This window comes from Myotis davidii, unplaced genomic scaffold (assembly GCF_000327345.1).
Source record: "Myotis davidii unplaced genomic scaffold, ASM32734v1 scaffold332, whole genome shotgun sequence".
Classification (NCBI taxonomy): Eukaryota; Metazoa; Chordata; class Mammalia; order Chiroptera; family Vespertilionidae; genus Myotis; species Myotis davidii.
In genome coordinates, this window is record NW_006285779.1 from 5,747,066 (window position 1) to 5,769,976 (window position 22,911).

At 42.8% G+C, this 22,911-nt stretch overlaps 1 protein-coding gene across 1 annotated transcript in view; it reads left to right on the forward strand.

Annotated features, from left to right (window-relative positions):
* LOC102764410 (inactive heparanase-2) overlaps positions 1–22,911 on the forward strand; it is a 136,292-nt gene that overhangs the window by 107,413 nt on the left and 5,968 nt on the right. Inside the window, exons 4-5 of the mRNA XM_015559363.1 lie at positions 1,600–1,745; positions 8,875–9,021. Coding sequence (XP_015414849.1) covers positions 1,600–1,745; positions 8,875–9,021 — 293 coding nt within the window. The remainder of the gene's footprint in view (positions 1–1,599; positions 1,746–8,874; positions 9,022–22,911) is intronic.

Here is a 22,911-nt window from a genome sequence, read left to right on the forward strand (position 1 = left end):
GGCTCCTGCCACCAACTCTGCACTGGCCAGCCATGAGCCAGCTTCTGGCTGAGTGGCATTCCCCATATGGAAGTGCACTGACCACCAGGAGGCAGCTCCTGCATTGAGTGTCTGCCCGCTGGTGGCCAGTGCGCATTATAGCAACCGGTCATTCTGCCGTTCAGTCAATGTGCATATTAGCCTTTTATTATTATTATATAGGATATGTTACAAATCTGTAAGAAAATGGTAGACATCTCATTAGAAATATGGGTGACTGTGATAAACACATCACAGAATAACAATAAAAAACACAGAAATTGTAATGAAATGAGAGCAAATTAAACCAATGATATTTTGTATCTATTTGCCTAACAATGATGAAATATTTGCCATTTTAAATAATAAGAGACTATCTGTAATAGTCATCCTAAGGCCACTTAAAGTTAATTAAGATAAATGGTCTGGCAAGGTTTAGAGCCCACTGCTCGGGGTAGATTTGGATCTATTCTGGTGTCAAAGAGGCTTTGAGACTTTGTTCTGATTTATGCAACTCACCACACATTTTTAAGCAGCTGATGTTATAGATGGCGACACAAGGAAAGATAAAAATATTATTCAGAGGCTTCCCCTGGAAAGATGAAGGCTGAGAAGACATGGTTGATGTCTTAAAGACCTTGAATTCACTGAATTCCAGAATTGATTTGCAGGAGGTGGGGGGGTGGAGGGGGATGGGGAGCCCCTAGACAAATTAGGAAGCCCTGTGTTACATGATGAGTTGTAAACACTGAAGTCATTACCCCATAACAGGTGATAAATGTTTACACGATGCAAATGCAAATTTTATATTTGTATCAAATACAGAAAAAAATATGGTAATAGCAAATACAAATTAAAATGTTGGGTAAATAGGCTTTTGTAAATTCAAATACATGTGTGGGTTACAGATTGAATATTTATTAATCAGTTCCAAATGGACCATGCAATAGTTAAAAACATCACATTCTTTTTAGTTTACAATTGTTCTTTTTATTGTAGAATTATTGAAGGTGACCCAGAATTAGCACTAGGGTTTGCAAATGGTATTCTGGAGTCTATACCTGGAACAGCTTCATCTCCCTCACACCTCACCAGGCGTCTTCAGTGACAATATTTGGAGAATAACATTTTGGGTTTGCATATTGGTAGCAATCCTAAAGATTGGAGATCTTCCATTCTACAATTAAACAGAGCCATAAATCAGTATGAAAGTATAGTCGTAGGAAAATAAAGTTGAAAATTTAAGGCTCCAACTAGTTATTTCATATGAAACTTATTTCAAATGAAAATTTGATTCATTTGATTGTATGTGGCTCTGAGCCGTCCCCCACTCCCCCCACATACACATACACACACTTACATTCCCCCATTAGGAATGTGAAGGTCACTTTGTTTAGACAATGCTGGCTTCACTACCAACCCGGGGTGAACGTTTTGTCGGGTGACCGTGCTTACAGGGTTAGTCGCTTTGGTCAGGCTTTACTCCTGCTAAGAAGTACTTTCTGGTCTGTCTGGTCTATGTGTACTCAAAACACCTGAACTGCATCTTCCCCTGACTCTCCATGTCTCTGTTCTTCTCAGGATTACTGGCTCTCTCTCCTCTACAAGCGCTTGATCGGCCCCAAAGTCTTGGCCGTGCACGTGGCTGGGCTACAGCGGAAGCCACGGCCAGGCCGAGTCATCCGGGACAAACTAAGGATTTATGCTCACTGCACAAGCCACCACAAGTAAGTCTTCAGAGCAATGGCACAAGAAGCCACCCTAGGGTCTTCAGGCTGTGGGCCCCTCTTAGAATTCCTTGCCATTTGGGACCCCTTCAAGACACTGAGAACTGCCTCTGGAATTACATTCTACCTGCTCTTTGTGTATTTCAAATGATCTCTGATAAATAGCTTCTCTGCAAGTAAACTCCTTTCTCACACTTACAGTATTTATTCATAAAAATGCATGCCATTTATTCATTTACTTCTTCATCCAACAAATATTTACTGAGCTTTTCCTCTGTGCCAGTTGATGTAATGCCCAAGAGGCCTTTTTGTATGCTTCTGGCTAAGCCACAACAAGAGACATAAACTCTGTTCCTACGATCCACCAGCAGAGCTGGAGACGGTAAGTCAACATTTCTAAGAGACATGCTGGAGAGCTATCAGCTGAAAACTCAGCCCAGACCAGCGCATCCCAAACCAGGGGTCCCCAGGATGACAGGTGTGCCCAAGGTAGTCATGTCAGCTTCAGAGCCATTTTCAGCCTTTCAAAATCTTTTCAGCTTTTTTAAGGGTTAAGAAGTTAAACAAAATCTGATTTAGGGGCTGCTCCTCCAACAACTCAGCGTAGTAGGTAATGTGTAGCTGTCCTCCTCCTTCTATCTGAAGCACTGGCTGTCATTAGAATTATATTTCAAACAGGAAAAGTAATTACCAGTAAATAAAGTTTGGCAGATAAAATATTTTAAAACATGAGTATCATAAGGGTAAAAACTTAAAACTGAGCCTAATGCAAGCCCTTCAGACTATAAATGGCTTTCTTACATCATTTCAGGTTTAAGGAGCAGAGCAGGCAGACCTGGAAAAGAGAATTCTTTCTCTTAACGCAGAGAAACAGACCGGGGGCCGGGCACAAGTGTCTCCAGCCATACTTTCATTCCAGCAAGCCCATCAGGGGCTGATGTGGGCAGTGGATAGCACAGAGCCCCAGCGGTCAGGTTACAACAGACGCTCCTTTTCCTTCCTTGATGAGAGAAGAGCTAAGCCAATTAATTTACCATGATAAGATTTTTCAAAGAATCACTCTGAGCATAGGGGGCCTGGGGCCAGTTGTCTTGTCTTTAGATACAAGTCCCTATTGTGGATGAGAGGAGACTGGTTTGGGCAGAGGCCAGAGGTTTTCAACATCCCTTTTGCTCAACAGGAAGCTCAGTCGATACCTGACAGAGAGTGACTGCTTTACGGCCTTGGCCTGAAGTTATCTGATCACCACACAAGGAAACATTGTATTCCTTGTCTCCACCTTGGCCCTGGAGTAGCCACCCCAAAGTGGACCCCCAGCTTCAACAGAGAAAAATTATTCTTGGCACCTTTTGTCTCTTTTGGGAAGCACAACAGTCTGTGGCTTTTATACTATAAGTCTAAGGACTCAGGGGAAAATGTCGATAGCATGGGTATAACAGGACTTGAGTGTCTTCACAGAGGGCTCCTCATCTTGTCTCATCCAAGCGTCCATCCTGACGTTCTTTTATGTTTTCATGGAAGTTGTCACTAATGTTCTGAGTATACCATGAACTCAGGGCCAGTGTCTCATTTGTTTTTGTAGTCTTGGTGTCTAATATAGTGACTGGCATAAAGAAGTTCTCAGTAAATATTTGATGAATGAATGAATGAATGAATGCAGAAATAGGGCATTAAGGCATTACTTCTGACTTAGACTTTTAGCTCCCTTCCACTTTGATATCACCACATCAGCCAGAAGGAGAAGGTGTGGTGGCAGAGTTAAGAATTCTATATTCACTAGCATGAGGACTCCAGCGAGTTACTCAAATCATCTAGATTCAATAGTGTCTCTACATCACCGGCTCTCCTCTTCTTTCTATGGGGAGTCACTCCAGAACCTCTCTGGGGAAATGGTACCACTGTGCTTTGATCAGTAGTATTCCTCCTCCACATAGAAAGAGAGGAAGGAAGGAAGGAAGGAAGGAAGGAAGGAAGGAAGGAAGGAAGGAAGGAAGGAAGGAAGGAAGACTTTACTAATCCATTCCACACATGACCCTAATGATAGTAATTGGGGTGAAGTTCTTTTTGTTCCCATTAGAAAAGAAAATCCTCAATGGATGCACTGCACTGGGTAAGAATGCTGGCCTCCTCCATGTCAGTGGGTGTCAAATACCCCACATAAGTAGGCACAAGCAAAGAAGTGTTTCTGCTCCCTCTCTGGGAAGCCAGGTGCCATGTCTGTACCCCCTCATCCTCCACAACAGTCATGACTCAATTGACTCATGTTTCAACAGTCATGAAACATTATTGACTCAATTTATTTGTGGCCAACAAGGCTAAGGTCACAAAAATGTCCCAGAGTGGGCATGTTGGCTTCATACTGTTCAGTCTTGACCAGTAGTCTGAAAATATATATCCTTGGTCAAATCAGGGACTGGTGAGAAAGTGTAAACTTACCAGTAGAATAACCCAAAGAAAGTGTCTATAGACACAACTCCTGCACACCAGTGTGTATTGAACACTTGCTATGTGCCAAGCATCTTGCCAGTAATTTGCATTTATATTGAATTCCACAGTTCTGATGCGTTACTCTTATACGCCGATAACACCATTAATAGTGAAACAGCTTTACATTTGAGAAGAACCCTTAGAGATATTTTGGCCCAGGATCCTATACAGCACAGACATTCCTTTTATACTCTCTCTGATGACTATACAACCTCTACTTGATGCCTCAGTGTCTCCCATGGCAGAGCCTTGCATTGTGGGTCATTTCTGACCTAGGAGAGCATTGTCTTGTATGATAGGTTCGGGAGCAAAAGGTAGATGCTCATACCATCACCAGCAGGTGCTTTTCTGCTTTCTGTTCTAGAGGTAACAAGTCAGGACAGTGACAGCATGACAGTTCTCACCTTAGGTCTTCTTGTTCATAGAACAAATATGTTTTGACTGGGAGAAACCTTTTTCGAAACCATTCTGCTGAGACAATGTATGTTTCTGGGGAGGAGCTGCGGTTCTTAGCCAAGTTCAGAACATTGGAACCTGGTGAATATTGAAGCAAAATTGAGCCTTTTGGGGTTCAAGTTCATTTATTATTGGCAAAACATGACTTCCTGTTTTTTTCAGAAGACTCATAAAAAAGGTTCCTGAGGCTTCTTGGACATCAAATGGCTCTTACAAAACAATATTTTGATGAGTTACGTGTAAATGAATCAGAAACATGTGGATTAAATTTCCCTTAAAATACACATGGGCTTTGAAATTAGGGCAAAAAAAAAAAGTTTGGCAAAACATGGCCTGACTTTTACCAAACCCAAAAACTTTGTATTAGATTTGAAGACAATGGACCAACCCAGTTTTCAAGCACATTGACTTTCCCTGAGAATGACTGTGATTCCAGAGCATCATCCACCCTCCCTTCCCTTTTCCAGTCCCCCAGCTTCACTGGAGACATTTCTAGAACAGTGACTGTTTTTTATCTGGAAGTCAAGATGCACCTCCCCATATGACATTCCCCACCTCTTACGTCCAAGATATTCCAATTCCAGCTTCCCTTCCCTGACTCACTTCCTCCTCCTCCCATGGCAACACAGAGATGTCAGGCAATGAGAGAACAGCCAGAAAGATGAACTCCAGATTCATGGATTCTCTGCTGGTGGTAAAATGTCTCCATGAGTGAGACATGGAGCAAGACAGATGTTCTACCAGACAAAAGGGACATTTATCAAGAGAATCAAAAACCACCTGGACTAATTGCCTGCAGGCCACACCTTCAGTCAGACCCCATTTTTTAGGGAAAGGGACTGTTTTCTGTGGGCAGAGAATATACATGCTTCAGGATGTTCAGCACAGTACTTTCAGGTTGGTGCTGTACTCCCCAGCCAAAAGCGTGTCTTCACAGCCAGACGGCCTGCTTAATGCTCTTGCCCACCAGCCAAGCAGGGAAGGTCTGGCTGGGGCCGTCCTCAAGCCGGTTCCTACCTGAGGAGGCTGCAGGAGTTCTGAGAGCCTCTGCACAACAGTCTCTGGGCAGGTTTTCAGTACTGGTTTGTTTCCCTCAGGGGAACTATGTGAATGGAAATTAGACCATTGCCAAGCAGCTTGAAAAGATGGCTTTCCCTGGAGCAATGTGTGATTTCAGATCTCCCTTCCCTCCCCCAACCATTTCCCCACCTCCCACCCTTCTGCTCTCCAGTCTCTGAGGCCTCTTTATGCCCCGGCTCTGCGGAAGAGAAACTCATAAATGCAAGCACGGGGCTCACTCTCCTCCTCCACTTGGCCTTTGAGAAGGTTGTTTGATGATTGTTAACAAAAGGGATTACCATAGTCAGCAAAACTGGTGTCCATGTATGCCTACTTTCATTCACACTCTGAACCAGAGTAGCAGTAGTTAATGGTGTCTTCCTCAGTTCTGCACAGCTAAGTTAAGCTTAAAGCCCACCACTGGTGTTCTTTAATGAAGGGAAATGCTGACACACTAGAGCATCTTTCTTCAGAGTGCTGGTGACACAAGCCTGCTCAAGAAAATTGGCATTCTCTTCTGACCTAACTCATTTGGTTCCAAAAGCTAATTCACACATTCCAGGGGATTGAGAAGGACCAGAGGAAGGGGAACCAGATAGAAGAGACATTTTCATTTAATAATTTATCAGAATATCAATGTAGGCATACAAAAAGCTTTGAACACAATAATATGCCCCCTTACACATGCAAGAAAAATCATGACAGAGAGCTGGTGGGGTATACTTTGATTACTCTTTTTATAATCTGAATGGATCGCCCTGGGCAAATGTCCCCAAACCCAACTCATCTGCCAAATATCCTAAAGAGATTAAAAATACAAATTCTCAGGCCCCAATCACAAATGAATGGAATATAAAAATTCAGGCATGAGCCCTGGAAACTATATTATTAAAAACCAATAAACAAGTTGTCATATTCACCCGCCCTTGGTCATTCGATTCTTTTTTTATTGATTTCAGAGAGGAAGGGAGAGGGAGAGAGATAGAAACATCAATGATGAGAGAGAATCATTAATCAGCTGCCTTCTGCATGCCCCACACTAGGGACCAAGTCTGCAACCCAGGCATATGCCCTTGACCGGAATCGAACCCAGGACCCTTCATTCCGTAGGCTGATGCTTTGTACACTGAACCAAATCAACTAGGGCTCAATTCTTAATTATCACCCTTAGATCCAGAGGCGGAGGGGTGCTGTTTCTACAAGGAATGGTATTTTCCTCTGGGCAAAGTTGAAGTAGTTTCTCTGAACTCCTCCTTTGAAGGCAGGACCAGGTCATTTTTTGTTTCCTCTCATTAACCCATCCAGATGGGGCCTTACGGGACCCCTTAAAAACAAAATATTTTTTCCTACAAGAGAGAAGGAAATCATTATAGTTTTGTTGATATACACTGAAAGGCCATGTAGGCATATAGTTTTCACAGGCTTCTGAACATCCTGTAGTGGTTTAAAAGGATTCCAAAATGGTGAAGAGTTTTATAATCTAGGAGTAGGTAAAACAGCTAGAGCAGAAATAATAAAGATCAATAAACTTGACTACATAAAAGTTTTAACTTGTATACATAAAATACAGTGTAAACAAGCTGAATTAGTCAAAGAAAACTGGGGGACATTTAATAACATACATGGAGGCAAAAGATCACTATCCTTAATAAATAAATAGTTTTTATAAACCAATAGAAAATAGGCAAAGGACATGGTCAGTTTACAAAAGAAGAAATTAAATGCCAAATGAAAAAAAAATGCTGAACCTCAGTATGAATTTTTTAAAAATACAAATTAATACAACATTATAATCCCATTATCACCTCTCAGGTTGAGACAGGTTAATATCCAGTGTTCTTAAGGGCATGAGGAAATGTGTGTTCTTATACATAGTCAACCAGAACAAAAAGATACAAACTTTCTAGAGAATTAATATCAATGCTATCAAAATGTGTGTATCAGTTAGGATCAGTGAGGTTATGCTGTGATAACAGAAGACCTCCAAATATCCATGGCTTTCAATAAGAAAATGTATTTCTCATTCACACTGTGTCCGTCATGGCTCAGCTGCAGCTCCGCTCCACATCACCTTCACTCCAGGATGCAGGTCAATAGAGCCCTCTTGCCAAGAACATTGCTGGTCTTCTGGCAGGGAGAAAAGGGGCATGGCAAAGCATGGGTTGGCTCTTAACGCTTCTGCCCAAAGGCCTTATCCACCCACATTTCACTGAGCAAAGCCAATAACGTGAGCACTCTAGCGTTCAACAGAGCAGGGACAGAACATGTTCCACAGGGAGGGACACCACTCGGAATGACGAGTTGGTGAGGAATCATACAATGTGCATTCCCCTTGACCTAATGTTTCCAACTTTGAAGACTTCATCCATCAGAAATAATCATGATGTGAAAAAGGTTTATGTGCAAAGTGCTTCATCACATAATTTATAATGGCAAACAACTGAAAACCACCCACATGCCCCAAAGTAGGACATTAAGTAAATAAATTATGTTGCATTTCTATGATTGAAGAATTTAGCATTCTTTTATAAGCAGAATATATCACTTAATAAGATGGGAACATGTTTACGATGCTCATGAACTGGAAAAACTGTGTGAACAAAGTGATCCCAGTTATGGAAAGACTGAGAAATATGTATGCATGTGCCACATACTGAATAAATATTTGTTAAATTAATAAACTAAAAACTACTGGAAGGATGTTTACCAAAATGTTATTATATTCCAAAATACTTGGATTATGGGAATTTTCTTTTTTCTTTTTTGTATTTTTTTCTATTTAATTATTTATTTATTTATCTATCTATCTATTTATTTATTTATTGCAATTAGCATGTTTTGCTCCCATACTCAGAAAAAGATATTTTGTTTTTTCAAATCATTGCAATGCATTTAAACAAAAACAAATGGAGTGCGGTGAGATGTGAGCATCTTCTTTGCAGAAAATCACAGTAATAAGCCCTTCCTGTCTTTGATGGCCTAGGGTGGCCAAGAACCATAAAATAAAGTGCCCTTTCCTAGGGCTGTCCTGTTTCATGCAGCCTGTAAATTATTTAGAAGCATTTAACTGACTACTGTTTCCATCTCTCTCTCTCTCTCTCTCTCTCTCTCTCTGTCTGAATCTCAGCCACAACTATGTTCGAGGGTCCATTACACTTTTTATCATCAACCTGCACAGATCCAGAAAGAAAATAAAACTGGCTGGGACGCTCAGGGACAAGCTTGTGCACCAGTACCTGCTGCAGCCCTATGGACAGGAGGGCCTGCAGTCCAAGTAAGTGCTGGCCTGGAAATGGTCTAGGTGCAAGGGCAACAGGAGCTGGGTGGGGAAGGATCTAGAGTCTCCCCTTTGCTGAAGGTTCCAAGGGTGCTGCTAATTAACTCGGGGGCTCAGTAGGATGGAGTCGGGGAATATGGACTCCCTTTGGGACCCTAGTCAAGCATCTCCTGTCTCTAGGCTTGGATCACTCAACTATAATGTAAAATGATGGACAAAATATTTCTCAACAAGGTGACACTTGGTATCTGGGATTCTTCATTATGCAGGATGACCACATTTCAAGCTATTTAGCATCCTTGGGCCCTATGCACCCTCCAATAGTACCCCCTTGTCATGTGACAACCTAAAACACTGGGAATTGAGAACAATGTCCCTTTCAGTCATAACATTCTCTAATGCTATACCTCCCTATTTGGCATTATTTATAAACCTTGTGGGGCTTAGAGGAAGGAGCACTGAACAAAGGATCAGAAGTTCAGACATTAAAAGTCAGTTCTGCCCCTAACTTTGTAACTTTGGGTACATCACCCCCTCTGGATCTCAATTTTCTTATCTGAATAACAGGAGAGAAGGTATATTCTGGGGGCTTTGTGGACCCTTCAAACTCTATAAATATATAATTCTGTGATACTCCCTACCGCCCTCAGTTTCTGTTAGGGGCTATTGACAACACTGACCGCTATCAATAGAAAGCAGCTCTAGGCCACAGTGAGAAGGTCCTGGTCAAGGGTAAAGCCCAGCTCCCCAAGTAAGGCCTCCCAGAAAGGGCATGGGATGTTGTGCTGGGAGTGTTCCACTCCGTTTTTAATGCTTACCAAGTTAAACAAAGCTGTAAACTTGGAGCAGGTGGCTTGCACTCCCACAGCTGCCCACAACTGTTTGCGCTCTAATTGTGCGCTGTTGCACTGCAACCTTGGTGGCTTGCGTTTGGCTTCCAACTGTATGTGCAATGGGAACAAAACACAATCTGGGAAGTCACTTACTGAGGTTTTAGCCCACCCTAGATCTGTATTTTCAGTCTTAGTTCACATTCTGGCTCTGTTTTCTGGCTACATGCACATTGCTGCTTCTTTTTTCCCCCCTCTCAATCATACCTGTATCAGAGGAACTCTCTTGACTGTTTTATCCCCTCTCTCTCAACTTCCCAGCAGTTCATGACTAATGTGAAGAATTTCCGGTCTTCATCCTCAGCAGGACACTTGGTTCTGGTTTACTAAATAATTATGACTTGGGCAAATCCTTTAATCCAAATCCTTGGGCCTCGATTTCTTTATCTACAAAATTCAAGGGATGTTATATATTTGGTAAGCTCCCTTGCAGCTCTAAAATTCTCACCCTTGGTCTGACTTTCTGAGGACCCTGCATTTGTTCAAGTCTCCCACTGCCATTCAGTAATGACCTAAAAGTCATGTGTGGCAGAGGGGCTGACTCTTTAGCAGCGAATGTGACAGTTCAGGGTCCTCTAGAACCAAAGAGATTAGGAGCTGAGCCTGTCCAGTGTCAGGAAGACCGTGTGTACCCCATGGAAGGAATTGACTTAATGCCTAGTCGTTTCACAGGGGTCCTGAAGAGGACTTGGTAATACCCACTGAGATCAAATAACAGTGCCCAGCACCTGGAAGAAGAGGGAGCTGGAACCAGGCCTGGATGTGAATCCAGTTGCTACCATTTGCATGTGTGATCAAGCCTCAGCTCCCTTCCTGTCAGAGGGGTTATTGTGAGAATCAAATTAGAACATATGAGTGAAATGAAGCCTCCTACAGAGAAAATTTTACACACCCACGCATATATATATACATATGAATGTAAATACAGATGCCATATGTAATTTTACATCTATGATATTAAAGAGAGTTTTGGATTGGAAGTCAACAGACCTGGCTTCTAAATGTAACCCTGCAGCTGCTCTTCTGTGGAATTGTGGGCCCTCCACTCACATCTCTAACCCTGTTTCTCTCCTGTAAACCACTGCTGACTTACCGCCTCTCCCATTCTAGAGCTTGGTAGCTCTGACTTGTGCTGTGCCATCTTGGACTGTCAGTTATCAGACAGGGACTGCCATGTACAGGTTCAGCGCTGCGTCCCACGCTCTGCTTAGTAACTACTAAGAGCAAGAGCCCTCAGCGGTTCTGGGATGGGGGTCTCACAGGAAGGACGTGGTTTTGGTGCAGCAGAGTCCACAGGAAAGCATGAAAGCAAATGCTAGGAAGTGATTTTAGCCTTTGGTGTCTCCTTCTCTCATTTATAAGCCTCTGGGGCCAGGTCCTGTGTTCTGTGTCTAATTCCTAGCTGTGGCCTGAAACCATATTAACTCTGGGAGCAGGGGATCCTGCAATTGCTTGTCTGGAGGAACCCAGAAGAAGATACAGAGCAAGTCAGTGCACCATTCAAGCCATCAGCCAGGCATTCTGGTGTTCCCTCCTCAGATTTCAGGAGGAGAGAGACATTGGCAAACTTTTTTGATTAGTAGAGAACATGTGGTAATTTGCCTTCTCTTAAAATTGCCATTCAGGACTGGAAATATTTGAAATCTCTGAAAGGGTATCTCCATGTGAACTCAGGGCTCAGGTATGCCAGGTGTTATTTCACAGGACGCCCCTTTGGGACCAATGATCAGGCATAATCCCAGCATCCAGGACAACAATGAAGGTTCCTGTTTCTCATCTCAGTGCATGAACAAATTATCAGATCCACCTCTATATGAGATGGGTCTCAACTCTTAAAATGAGATAGTTCTCATTCTAGGAACCAGATAAAAGGTGGGGGCTCTATAACCTCTAGGATAAGAAAAGGGAAACTTTTACAGAACTTCAGTGTGTACAAGAGAAAGGTATACTGTATCTGAAATATATGTTCTTCAAGAATGGCTGGAGGAAATGGCAGACTTAATTCAGAGAAGAAAATTAAGGTAAGTCATGAGGATTTACTTCAGATAATGAAAGGACTGCTAACTGAAACAAACAGATTTGAACTAGAATCCTCTGAAATGACAGAAAACCATGGAGTAAAATTTGAAAGAGAAAGATTTCACCACAAAATGAGCTCATTTTCCCATGGCTCGCCTGGTCCGACCAAGGCCAGGATAGGCTTTCTCGGGAGGTGGCTTATTAGTCAGAGAAGCCGTGGCCACCTCAGAGGTGCTCTGAGATTCCTCACTCGGTGGGAGGCTGAGGTAAAAGATGACTGCTTCCCATCAAATTCTAATATTCTGTTATTCTCTTCATTCCCCTTTTGCCACACTCCCATTTCACTTGTGGAGCTGGATGTCTCTGTGCTCACCAGCAAAGTAGCTCCTTTAAGCCATTAAAAGGCCACACAGAGACTATGCTACAGGAGGGAGTGGTGGTAATATCGGGCTAGGTTTTCTCCAAAAAAATATCCACTGCAAGTCCCTCCCTGTCATGTTCCCTGGTTTCTCACCTCTCTGTGAGGAAGACTGACCATTCACACCCAAGACAACAATAGCTCCCCTTCTGGATAAGTCAACGGGCACCTTTGGGAGCATCTCTGCCATCTACAAAGGAGAGAATCTGTCCAGTGCTTCATAAGCTCACAATCAATAAATACTGTCCTCTAGGGAATCAGTTCTACCCCAGACATAAATATGTCCAATGTCTTTCAACAGAGAAGCCACATGAAGTCAAGCCAAACAAGTCAACTTAGAGCAAAAAACAGGAGGACTCACTTTATGGAGAGAAAATCCAACCCAGAGCAGGTGTTTGGTTAGATCCCAGTGTTCTTCCCTATGTGTCTTGTTCAATTCCACTTGAATGGAAAACTCTCCAAAAATTAGAAAAGAAGAAAACAACTTCTATCACATTGGCTGCTCTATTCTGACACACTGGCTTGAGGGAATTAGCAGATGCTGAGAGTCCTGGAGTGGAATGACATTTCAAGGTGTTCTGGTTCATTCCCCTGCCTTCAGAAAGTCTGTGGCTAGGACATCTGGACTAGGAGATGCTCTGTGTTTAAAGACCTCTGGGGAAGGAGTGCCCACAGTCTTAATTCTGTCTGCATTTTATAAGAACACTTATATAACAATGGGGCCTGCTGTGCCTGTGGCTAGAACTTTATAGATAATAAAGAGCCTTAATAGCCATTATCTCCTTTAACCTTCCAAACAGCACCATGAACTAAGTAGAACAATTCTTGCCTCGCTCCCATTTTAGAATTGGAAAAACTGAGTTTTAGAGCATTAAATGACTTCTCAAGAGTCATACGGCTATTAGGTGATAGAGTTAGAAAATATCTAGCATTCAGTTCTCCTGACCCCAAATTCATTGTACTTGCTTCAACACTGTACTACCTCAATAGCCCAGTAATATAAAATTATAATGACTCATGACAAATATACAGTATGGATAACTGAGCTCCGTCATGATACTGTCTGGTTTAATTTCATCTTAGGCTCATTACATAATGAATATGTTTTCAAAGTATTAGGTTACTCAGCAATGTTCTCTCCTTTACGCTAAACTCAACCCAGTTCCATTAAATTTTCTTCACAAGTCCTAATTTCAAATTCTTCTTAAAAGTTCTCCACTGTACCACTTCTAAGATTCTGCTTCCCAGTTACAGAATTATTAAATACCAGGAGTGATTACAAATTAATTTAATCTGAGGTCTCTAAAAATGAATCTCAAAATATTATATTTTGACTCCATACACAGACACTGCCCATTGCCCTATACCTGCTGGAGCCCACTCTCAGAGGTCCAGCTCTGGGGAAAGATGCTGGCAGGAAACGTTTCCCAGGGAAACTGAAGAGTATATATATCCTCAACATTCATCAACTTTGATTGAGATTGTACTTTGTGCCAGACGTAACTTTTTCCTCTTCAACAGTCTAATATGCAATGACAATTAATCTGGCTAAAATTTTAAATGAATTGTGTTCCTATAACTATAAGAACTCAGGAATCCCAAGTAGACAAATTAGGGGAAAAGTCTAAACATAAAGTTTGATATGAATACTTCAGATCAGAATATCTCTTGATCAACCTAATGACAGGCCTTCAAAAGTTATTTAATGTGGGATGTTTGGAGGGGGAAGGGACAGTTCATAGGTCTCTGCCCTGAAATAGTTCATCACTATTAGAAGTAAAGAAGCAAACAATTAGCAGGAAGCAGCCTGTGGATGGTGCCATCAGAGGTGAAGAGTACTTCTGCTTTGGGGGTAATAGTTTCATATTAAACATTTGAATTTCATACCCGCATGAGTCTCTCCTTCAGCCGCCATGATTTTACCTGAAAGAACCTCAAGGATTCTGTGAACCAAACATTGTTTTGCCTATTTGGGGAAGAAATGAATATCACTGTTTTTCCTAATCTACATACTGCCCCCCCCCATCTCTCTGGGATACACCTTTTGCTCTGATTTTACCTCCATTAAATTCCATATCAAAGAGAAACATTGGCATCTGACTGCATGCCTTTATAGCGGTGTCATTTAATGTGAGCCAAACAGATTGGTTCTGAAAATACTCAAGTAACTCCCAGGTGCTAAGACTTTAAAAATAACTTCATGTCCGTGTTGGAACAGACCACATTCTGATACTTCATTTCCAGATTCAGTGCTTGGCTAGTGTTAAAAGTCCTGAGGGCTGAACTGGCTACCACCTGACCGATCACAATCTCTCTCTGATGATAACTGGAAGCTATTTATTTTGGAATCTGGCGAAAGGAGCTTTGGGAAAAATCTTAACCCTAACAATTCTATACCAAGACTTCTTACCCATACACTCAACACAAAACCTGAAGACCTGTTTTCTGGACCAAAGGGCCATTACTCCATTTATCTCAGCAACTCCAGACATCTTAGTATTTAACTTCTATACTTAGTTGGTACCTGGAGCTTTTGTACTCTGATCAACCAGATGTACTCCCTGCAGGTTTCCATTACTGTATCTTCATTAGTCTGGGATCACTTAAATTAGTTTATCTATAATAATGAAAGTGTAATGTGCTAATTAGACTAGACAGCTGAACGACCTTCCAGATGAAGCTGGGACTGGGAGGGCCAAGGCAACTGCCTCGGCTGCGAGGACTGAGCCCCTTGCACAAATTTCGTGTATCGGGCCTCTAGTCTTTAAAATAAACTACTCTATGAAAGTTCTGCACTTATTAAAAGATGACTTTATAGAGGAGAAAAAAAGGAAGTACTGTTAGAGATGAAGATGTTTCTTCTATAGTATCTCTGACAGCTTCTCTTCGATGAGACTACTCATCTCATGAGTTGGCCCACTCCCAGACTAGACGGCTCTGATTGTAGAAAAGATCCTCTTTATATGTGGCCAGAAGGTGTTTTCTTCCCACGTCTTCCCTTGCTTTAGAAAAAATAAAGCAGAGTAAATCTATACCTTCTTTATAACAATTTTTCAATATGTCTCCCCTTAGAATTCTATTTTCCAAGCTAAACATTCTCAGCTCATTCAACCATTCTTCAAATAGCTTGGTTTAGAGATTGCTCACTATCCTCTTTGCCTTAGAATTTACTGAGTTTTAGACCCTTATCTCATATGATTAACAGTTCAATTTTCTTACTTTAGACAAGCTGAAATGTAAAAGTCTGAGAAAGAGTAGGAAATGTGAACATTTTATTATAATTTACCTCATCCACACAGAACAATAATAGTTTTAAATCTTTGCAACGTTATAATGAAAAATCATATTCTTATTTAATTTGTATTTTTTTAGTATTAGTGAGATTGAATATTTTATGTCTATTAGTATTGTATTACTTTTATGCATTTTCTATGCCCTTTGCTTATTTTTCTACTGGGGTGTTATCTGTTTTATTAATGATTTGTAAGTTTTTTTCTAATATAAGGCAATTTCCCTTTTGCTATCTATCATATGTGTTGAAATATTGTCTCTAATATTTTATTTGCTATTTTCCAGCTATTTCATTTTTAGGGTATTATCTTGACATACAGAAGTGTTCCCTTTTATATAGTTAAATCTATTTATCTTTTGCTTTGTGAGTTCTTCCATTCTACTTATATTTTTTATGTATTCATATTTCTGAAATAAGATAAATAGGTATCTTTATTTTATTCCTAGTTTCTATGTGGTTTTGTTTTTATCTCAGTTTCTTTAATGCATTTGAAATTCATTTTGATGTCCCATAAGAAGTGAAGAGCATCAACAGTGCTGCTGTCCAAACTGAGAGTGTGAGGAAGCCTGCTCACTCGTGCAGGGCTTCAGGTGCTGAATCAAAATGCTATTTTTCAAAAGATCCTTTATTTAAGAGTAAGGGTTAGAATAGAGGCCCCTTACCTTGAATACAGGGTCCTACTAGTGCAGATACAACCACATCACCTGCAGCCCCATTTGAAGACCACTCAGAGCCCCGGGAGGAAAGGGAAGCTGCAGGGACTGGGAACGGTGATTGGCAGGACAGGTGCCTGTGAGGGCAAGACCTCAGAGCTGCCGTGAGGGAACAGGAAGTTAGTGTTCTCAAGTAGACTGTAACAGAAGAAATATAGGTATATATGAGACTATCTATTTATAAGAATACTTATACGTAAATAAGGCTCTAAGTCGGTCTATAGAAAAAAAGAAAGAGGAGAAAATATACAGAGAAAAAAGTCTTGCAAATCTTTAATCAATATATGCTTCCTCACTAAAACTTAAGAGGAGTCTGGGTTCTTTTAAACCTTGTGCTAGTTTGGGGGTGTTTGTGGCTAAGAAAGAGATGGTAGCTATACAAAATGTCTACAGCATTGTCCAAGTAAATAATTACCTATATATCTAGAAAACATAGTAAGGGCAATGGATGATATATTTAATCCCCTTAGCTCCTCCTGCTTCAAGAACTGGAAGCATTCTGTCCGTAGGCATCTCTCTGTGACACAGCTTGAGACAATCAAATGACTTAGAACATGCACTTCAAGAAAAGGACAATGTTGTTCCTTTCAGTGCTAAAGAAACTCGAGTTGGTTATGTGTATAAATGCTTCATCTGGTTCAGTTCTGAATCCACCCTGCGAAGTACTACACACATCTCCCTGGTAAGTGCTGAGGAGCATCTCACCAGTGTACAGGATACAAGAGAAACATGAAATAAAGCATTTCCATTGAAATAGCAAAAATGCTCATTTCATACCAGTCAAAGAAAAGCATGCCTTTTAAAAGTTCACATCTTCCTTTTAGATTGAAAAGTGTGACCTCCTGACATGGTACTCTAAAAGAGTTTTAAAAGCTTATTTTATTCAAAATTAATTCAGAATGGAATGGTTAGAAAGCTGTCTGATTCCCCTCCACCCTCAGCTGCAAACGCACTCCCTTTCTTTCTTCTCAATCATGCCTGCACTTTGAATCACCTTGAGGAGTATTACAAACCCTAATGCCCAAGCCTCACCCCAGACCAATTAAACCAAAATCTCTGGGCTTGTACCCAGGCACCAGTAGTGTTTAAAGCTCCCCGGGTGATTCAAATATGTGGCCAGGGTGGGAACCCTTGTCCCTGGAGAACAGGCTGGAACAAAAGCCCTGCTGATTTGCATCTTTGATTCCACCCAGATTCTGTTCTGCATTCAGGCACTGAGCCATTTTGCCAAAGGTGTGAACATGCCATGAGCCCCCCAGGAGTTCTTGTGCCTGAGTGTGCAACTCCCCGAAGGTTTTCTTGCTTGTTTTAACTCCCCGATTAGTGATGTAGTAATATATAGATCACTGTGAAGATTAGAGGATTATGAAATGCTTTTATATTTTACAGTGACTTGACATTTTAAACCAAGATGCTTGGTTTAGAAATCCACGGTTTGCACTGTTGTTTTCTGAGAATTTGTTTTCGGTCATGGACAAGATTTTCTTCCAGCTCACTCCCAGCAGCTGGGATCTCTCTACATAGCTGTCCATCAAGGCTGTGGCCTCCCCTCCTCACCTCCTTTCACTTGGGGACCTTTGTTGCAGAGATTTCCATTCTGTTCCAGGTGACTTGGATGAAACACTGGTAAATGCGCAATTTGGTGTAAAGCTAATATGCTTCCCAGCAGTTGATTCTCAACCGAGGGGCAGGGAGCAGAACATGTAGGCAGTTCTGGTGCATTGAAAAGAAGAGGCCCTGGTCTTCTTTCTCCACAGCCTCCAGAGGTGATGGACAAAAGTAAGGTCCAGGGAACAGAAAAGTCCTAACCCACCTCATCCCTATAGCAGGGCCTGGGCTCTGAATTGGTATTTTTTTGGCTGCCAAGCATTGAGAGCCCATACAGGATGTGTTTCTTTCCAGACAAGGAGCTGAAGTGCCAAACTGTGTACCAACTGCCAGTAATCACTAGGTGACTGCCTCTTTCCTGCTTATCTTTGCAGGAATGATTCAGAGTGCAACACTCTTTGCACTTTGACATCTGTGGACCCTGGGACAGAATCTGCACTACTGGAAACATCTTATTTTTCCCTATTGGGGGCACACCAGTGCACTTAATATTATAGGGAACACTGTCAGATTCTGATCAAACTGAGATATTTATCCCTTTGATTTAACATATTTGAATAGGTATCCAGGGAGCCATGACTTTATAGTAATGGAACTAATTTTGGGCATGGCTTATGGACTCTATTTCATACTGTTACATATGGGAAAACCTATCTGCGCACATGTGAGCACACACACACACACACACACACACACCGGCTCTCTTACCTGACTCTTTTCATCTCACCTGCAGACTATCTGTAAAGGGATGCTCCTGACCTACCCTCACCCCCCTGACTGCCTCTTCCAGCTTCCCACAACTAGGGCTGGGGAAACCTGGTCCCTCCCCACAGAGGATACAAACCACAAGAGGGTAAATACAGGAGCGTGGGAGTGTAAGGCAGGGAGAGATGAATTCTGACCTGGGAATTTGGGAAACCCGCAGGGCGGAGGGCCATCGAGCAGGAACCAGAAGGATGAACCCTATGTCTAGGAAATGCTGGAAGGAAGGCGAGCTTACTAAAGTTTGGGAGCATAAAAGTTCAAGGGCCACTTTTTTTGGTTTGTGGGGTGGGGTTGGCACATCTTCTCTCATGACTGGAATATAGAATGCTTTGTGGGCTGAAGGGAGAGGCCACAAAAATATATTAGTGCCAGAATCAGAGGGCTTGAAATTCAGGCCAAGAAGCTGATTTCATTCTGTCTCTCTCTTTGTATAACGTGTTAATTACAGTGTGTCTGACCACACATTTACATGTTTCTGTGCTTTCTGTGTTAGTGGGTGAGGGCTACGTCTGTTGTAATTACATCTGTACAACACAAAGAACAGTAGGAATATGAATAATGCCTTTACATACAACTTGTGAATGTCGGTGGCCATGCGTCAAATCTTTGCAATGCAAAGGGAACAGAGCTAACCACAGATTCAAGTCCTCATGAGTTTTATTGCTGGTTCCACTGTATCCTGTAGTGTGAGTGTGATATGGCTATGTCATGGAGCTTTGAGATATCACAGAATCAAATTTTCTTCCTAAACTGCCCCCAGATGATTCCCTCGTCTGTTGGGAGTTAATATCGGTATAAGTCCAGGTTCCTTAGCTGGGCTCTCATCTTGTCTGCCAAGGGTGCTAAGTCATTTTAAGCCGATAGAAGCACATGGTAGGTAGACTCTCATTATGACTTGGACAATAGTTACATAGACTTGATTAGAACACATCAAAGCAGGACCCCCAAACCTGACTGCAAATAGGAAAAGCCTATATTCCTAGCAACTTGCCTATAAAAATCCCCAGCTCTGCTTGCATAAAGGAGTCCCAGTGTTTTCTCTGTTCAGTGGTAAGGAAACTTGATTGATACGCCTCATTGTGTCAATATGCCCTCAAAGAGTAGGATGAAGGGCGAACGATCTCATCAGCCTCCCAGTGTCTCCGTGGCCAGGAACTTCATATATGATGTGAGCTTTTGGAGGGGCAAGGGGAACAGGAAGCTTTTATCTCCATTTTTCTCTCTTGTTTGGTCTCCTCTCTCTAACAACAGAGAAGGGGAAAGGAGTGCCTAACCAGCCACATGAGAACTCCTAGAGAGGTTGCCTGAGTAGAACTGGACAGGCATTAATTTGAACTACTATCACAGGCAAGAAGGCACTGAACCATGTGGTATGAAAATTAAGAAATTAAAACAAATATGTTTCGCAGGCAAAATGACTCCCGCACATGGATAAAATAAAGCTGGGAAGGATGCATGCTCAAATGGAGGGGCCCTTGGGTAAGGCCCCGTAGAGGGGGCCACATCCATGGGGCCTGGAGGGAAGAGTACGCCTTTTGACAGATGCTACTAGATTCCATGAAGAGCAAAAAGCACAGGGAGAAAAAGTGCCGGACACCCTTGAGAGGAAGTAAGCCTCCCCATGACCCCAGAGAGGGTGGTGGACTTCCTACAGCCTATGCTCCAGCTGGGCATGTGGGACCAGGGACACTAGCTGCAGTGGCGGCTCAGAGCAGCCCTCTCAGTGGAGGAGCGATCACTCATGGCTGTTTCAAAAGAACTTCCTCTCTAAGCGACCCCAGATGCACAGCCCCTCCCAGAGCAGGAAAGGGGAGCTAGGGCCCTCCTCAAACCTGGCCTGCTCCCTCCGGGCTCTAACCTGCCCCTGACCTGGAGAAGGGCAGGGCAGCTGCGCATACCAGCTTTCTAACTCAGCCAGGAGGCCTCCAGGGGGCAACTCGGCCTGGGGCCTGTAAAACACACAGGTGCACCCTGGCTAGTGCAAGGGGACGCCTGGGACTGGGGACCTGAGAGCCTGGCGCAGAGTCACACAGGCATCGGCCAGCCTCGCACCTGCACAGACCCCTCTCCACACACTGGCCTGGAATTCCGCACCCCAGGCAGGAGTCTCAGTCCGGCTTGAAGTTTCCTTAATTTTAGCCCCATTTCAAGTGGACCGCCACGACGTGTTGTTGGGATTTGATTGATCCTGTGGTTTGTTCCTCGGGAGACCAAGCACAGGGCTCACCCCTGGCATTCAACCCTCTCTGGTTTTCTCGGAGCCCCAGCCCTGACATGCTCTCTGACACCGATGTGTAGAACAAGAGTGACCTCTAGTGGCCCATGGGGAAGCACCGTGGAACCACGTCAGAACTAGCTGTTCGGGTTATGAGGAGCAAAGGGAACTGATACCCCCACCAACTGCCCCCCATATACCCACTCAGTCACACACACACACACTCAGACTCTTATTCATTCTCTTTTCACTCCCTCTCCCCCAATCCCTTCCCCTCCTTTCCCTCCCTCCCCCTCTCTCCCTCATCAATCCAGAATTTGAGACCAGAGAGTACTGGTGACATATCTAGGCCTGCACATGTCATGCTCAGAGTGTGCACTAAAACTCTGGTCTCTGGCTTCCATTCCAGAGTCTTTTCCGCTACCCACATATTTATATCCAGTCCTTTTATCACAAATCTGTGTTGTGAGCTGGTTGATAGGAGCATGCAGGATGAATAGGACAGAAACACGGTCTTCCTGTTTAGTAGCGAGACCAACAAGCAGTCAGCAGTCCCAATACCATGTGATGAGTGCTGAGACCCAAGAAGTCCTGGCTAATATAGGGGCACTTTGGAAGGACACTGACCTGAAGGACAAATAGGTGTTATCCAGGAAGAGGAAGCTGGAATCGGGGAGAGAGTATGGAGAAGGTTTTAGTTAGAGGGAACATGTACAAAAGCACTGAGAATGAAAGATTGTGATTGGGGAAATAGCAGCACAAAAGAAAAGTGGGTGGTGGGTGGTGGGGAGCTGGAATGGGTAGGAGCTGCAGTGAGCCTCTAAGGGGCTGAAGGAGTATGTAGAAGGCCTTGCCTATGGGATCTTGTAATGATGTTGGACAATGTTCTAAAATCAGCAGGGAGCCACTGGACCATTAGGTAGGTGAATGTCATGATCAGATTTCTATTCGTGTAAGATCACTTTGAATTTGACATCAAACTCTACTCAGGCTAGCTGTTTTGCTGTGGGCCACCTGCCTGATAAATGTTCAAACCTAAAAAAATGTTAGAGTTCATCCAGTCCACCTTACAGGTTGAGAAACCCACCCACAGAGAAGGCCAATGACTTTCTCAAAGTGGCTGAGGCAGAACTGACCTCTAAGTCCCTTCACCTCCCACCGAGGCCCCAAATATGCCAGCCTGAACCAGACACTACATCTCAAGGCTGCTCCCAATAATACACCGGCTTCCCTTGCCTGTGCCCCTACAAAAATCCACCAGGGGCCGGGCCAGAGTCTAGCAAATTACCTTCAAGATGGCCAGAGGGTATTCTCACCAGACTAGCTTCTGAGACCTCAGGATGGTCAAAAGTTTGCTTCATTGTCCACTGCTAGCAAGAACAATGGGAAGCCATGACGAGCAGAGACTGGACAGGTGGCGCGGGAGGGGAACGAGGGTGACCAGGCCAAGAGGCTCCCTTAGAGACCTGGAGAGCAGAGGACTTGACTCCACATTGAGACACTGAATCCCATTTCGAATAGCATGCAAAATAAAGAAAACAACTTTAGGAATTGCAAAGTAACTCAGACTTTGTAAAAACAGATGGTGATAAAGCCCAGTTGTCCTAATATTTGGATAATTTAAATGGCCTGAACACCTAGGGATTTAAGAGAAATAGTTCAACATAGACTGGATCAGTTAGTGTTTGGTTTGAAAAGTCCTAGGCAGTAAGGAGGCCCCAGAATATGATGAAAATATGATAAGAAAGGTTTGTAAGAAAAGAAACATGATCCTGGTGAGTGCCATCTGGAATTGGAGAACAACATGAAATAGTAGAAAGAGGTGTCAGGAAGCCTATTAGCTATATGACCTTGTCCAGACTGCTTAACCTCTCCTACCTCATCTCAATAGTAAAGTTACAATAATAATAATAATAGTGCTTGCCCTAAGTACTTCAGGGGGCTCTTTAGCAATCACAAGGAAGGAC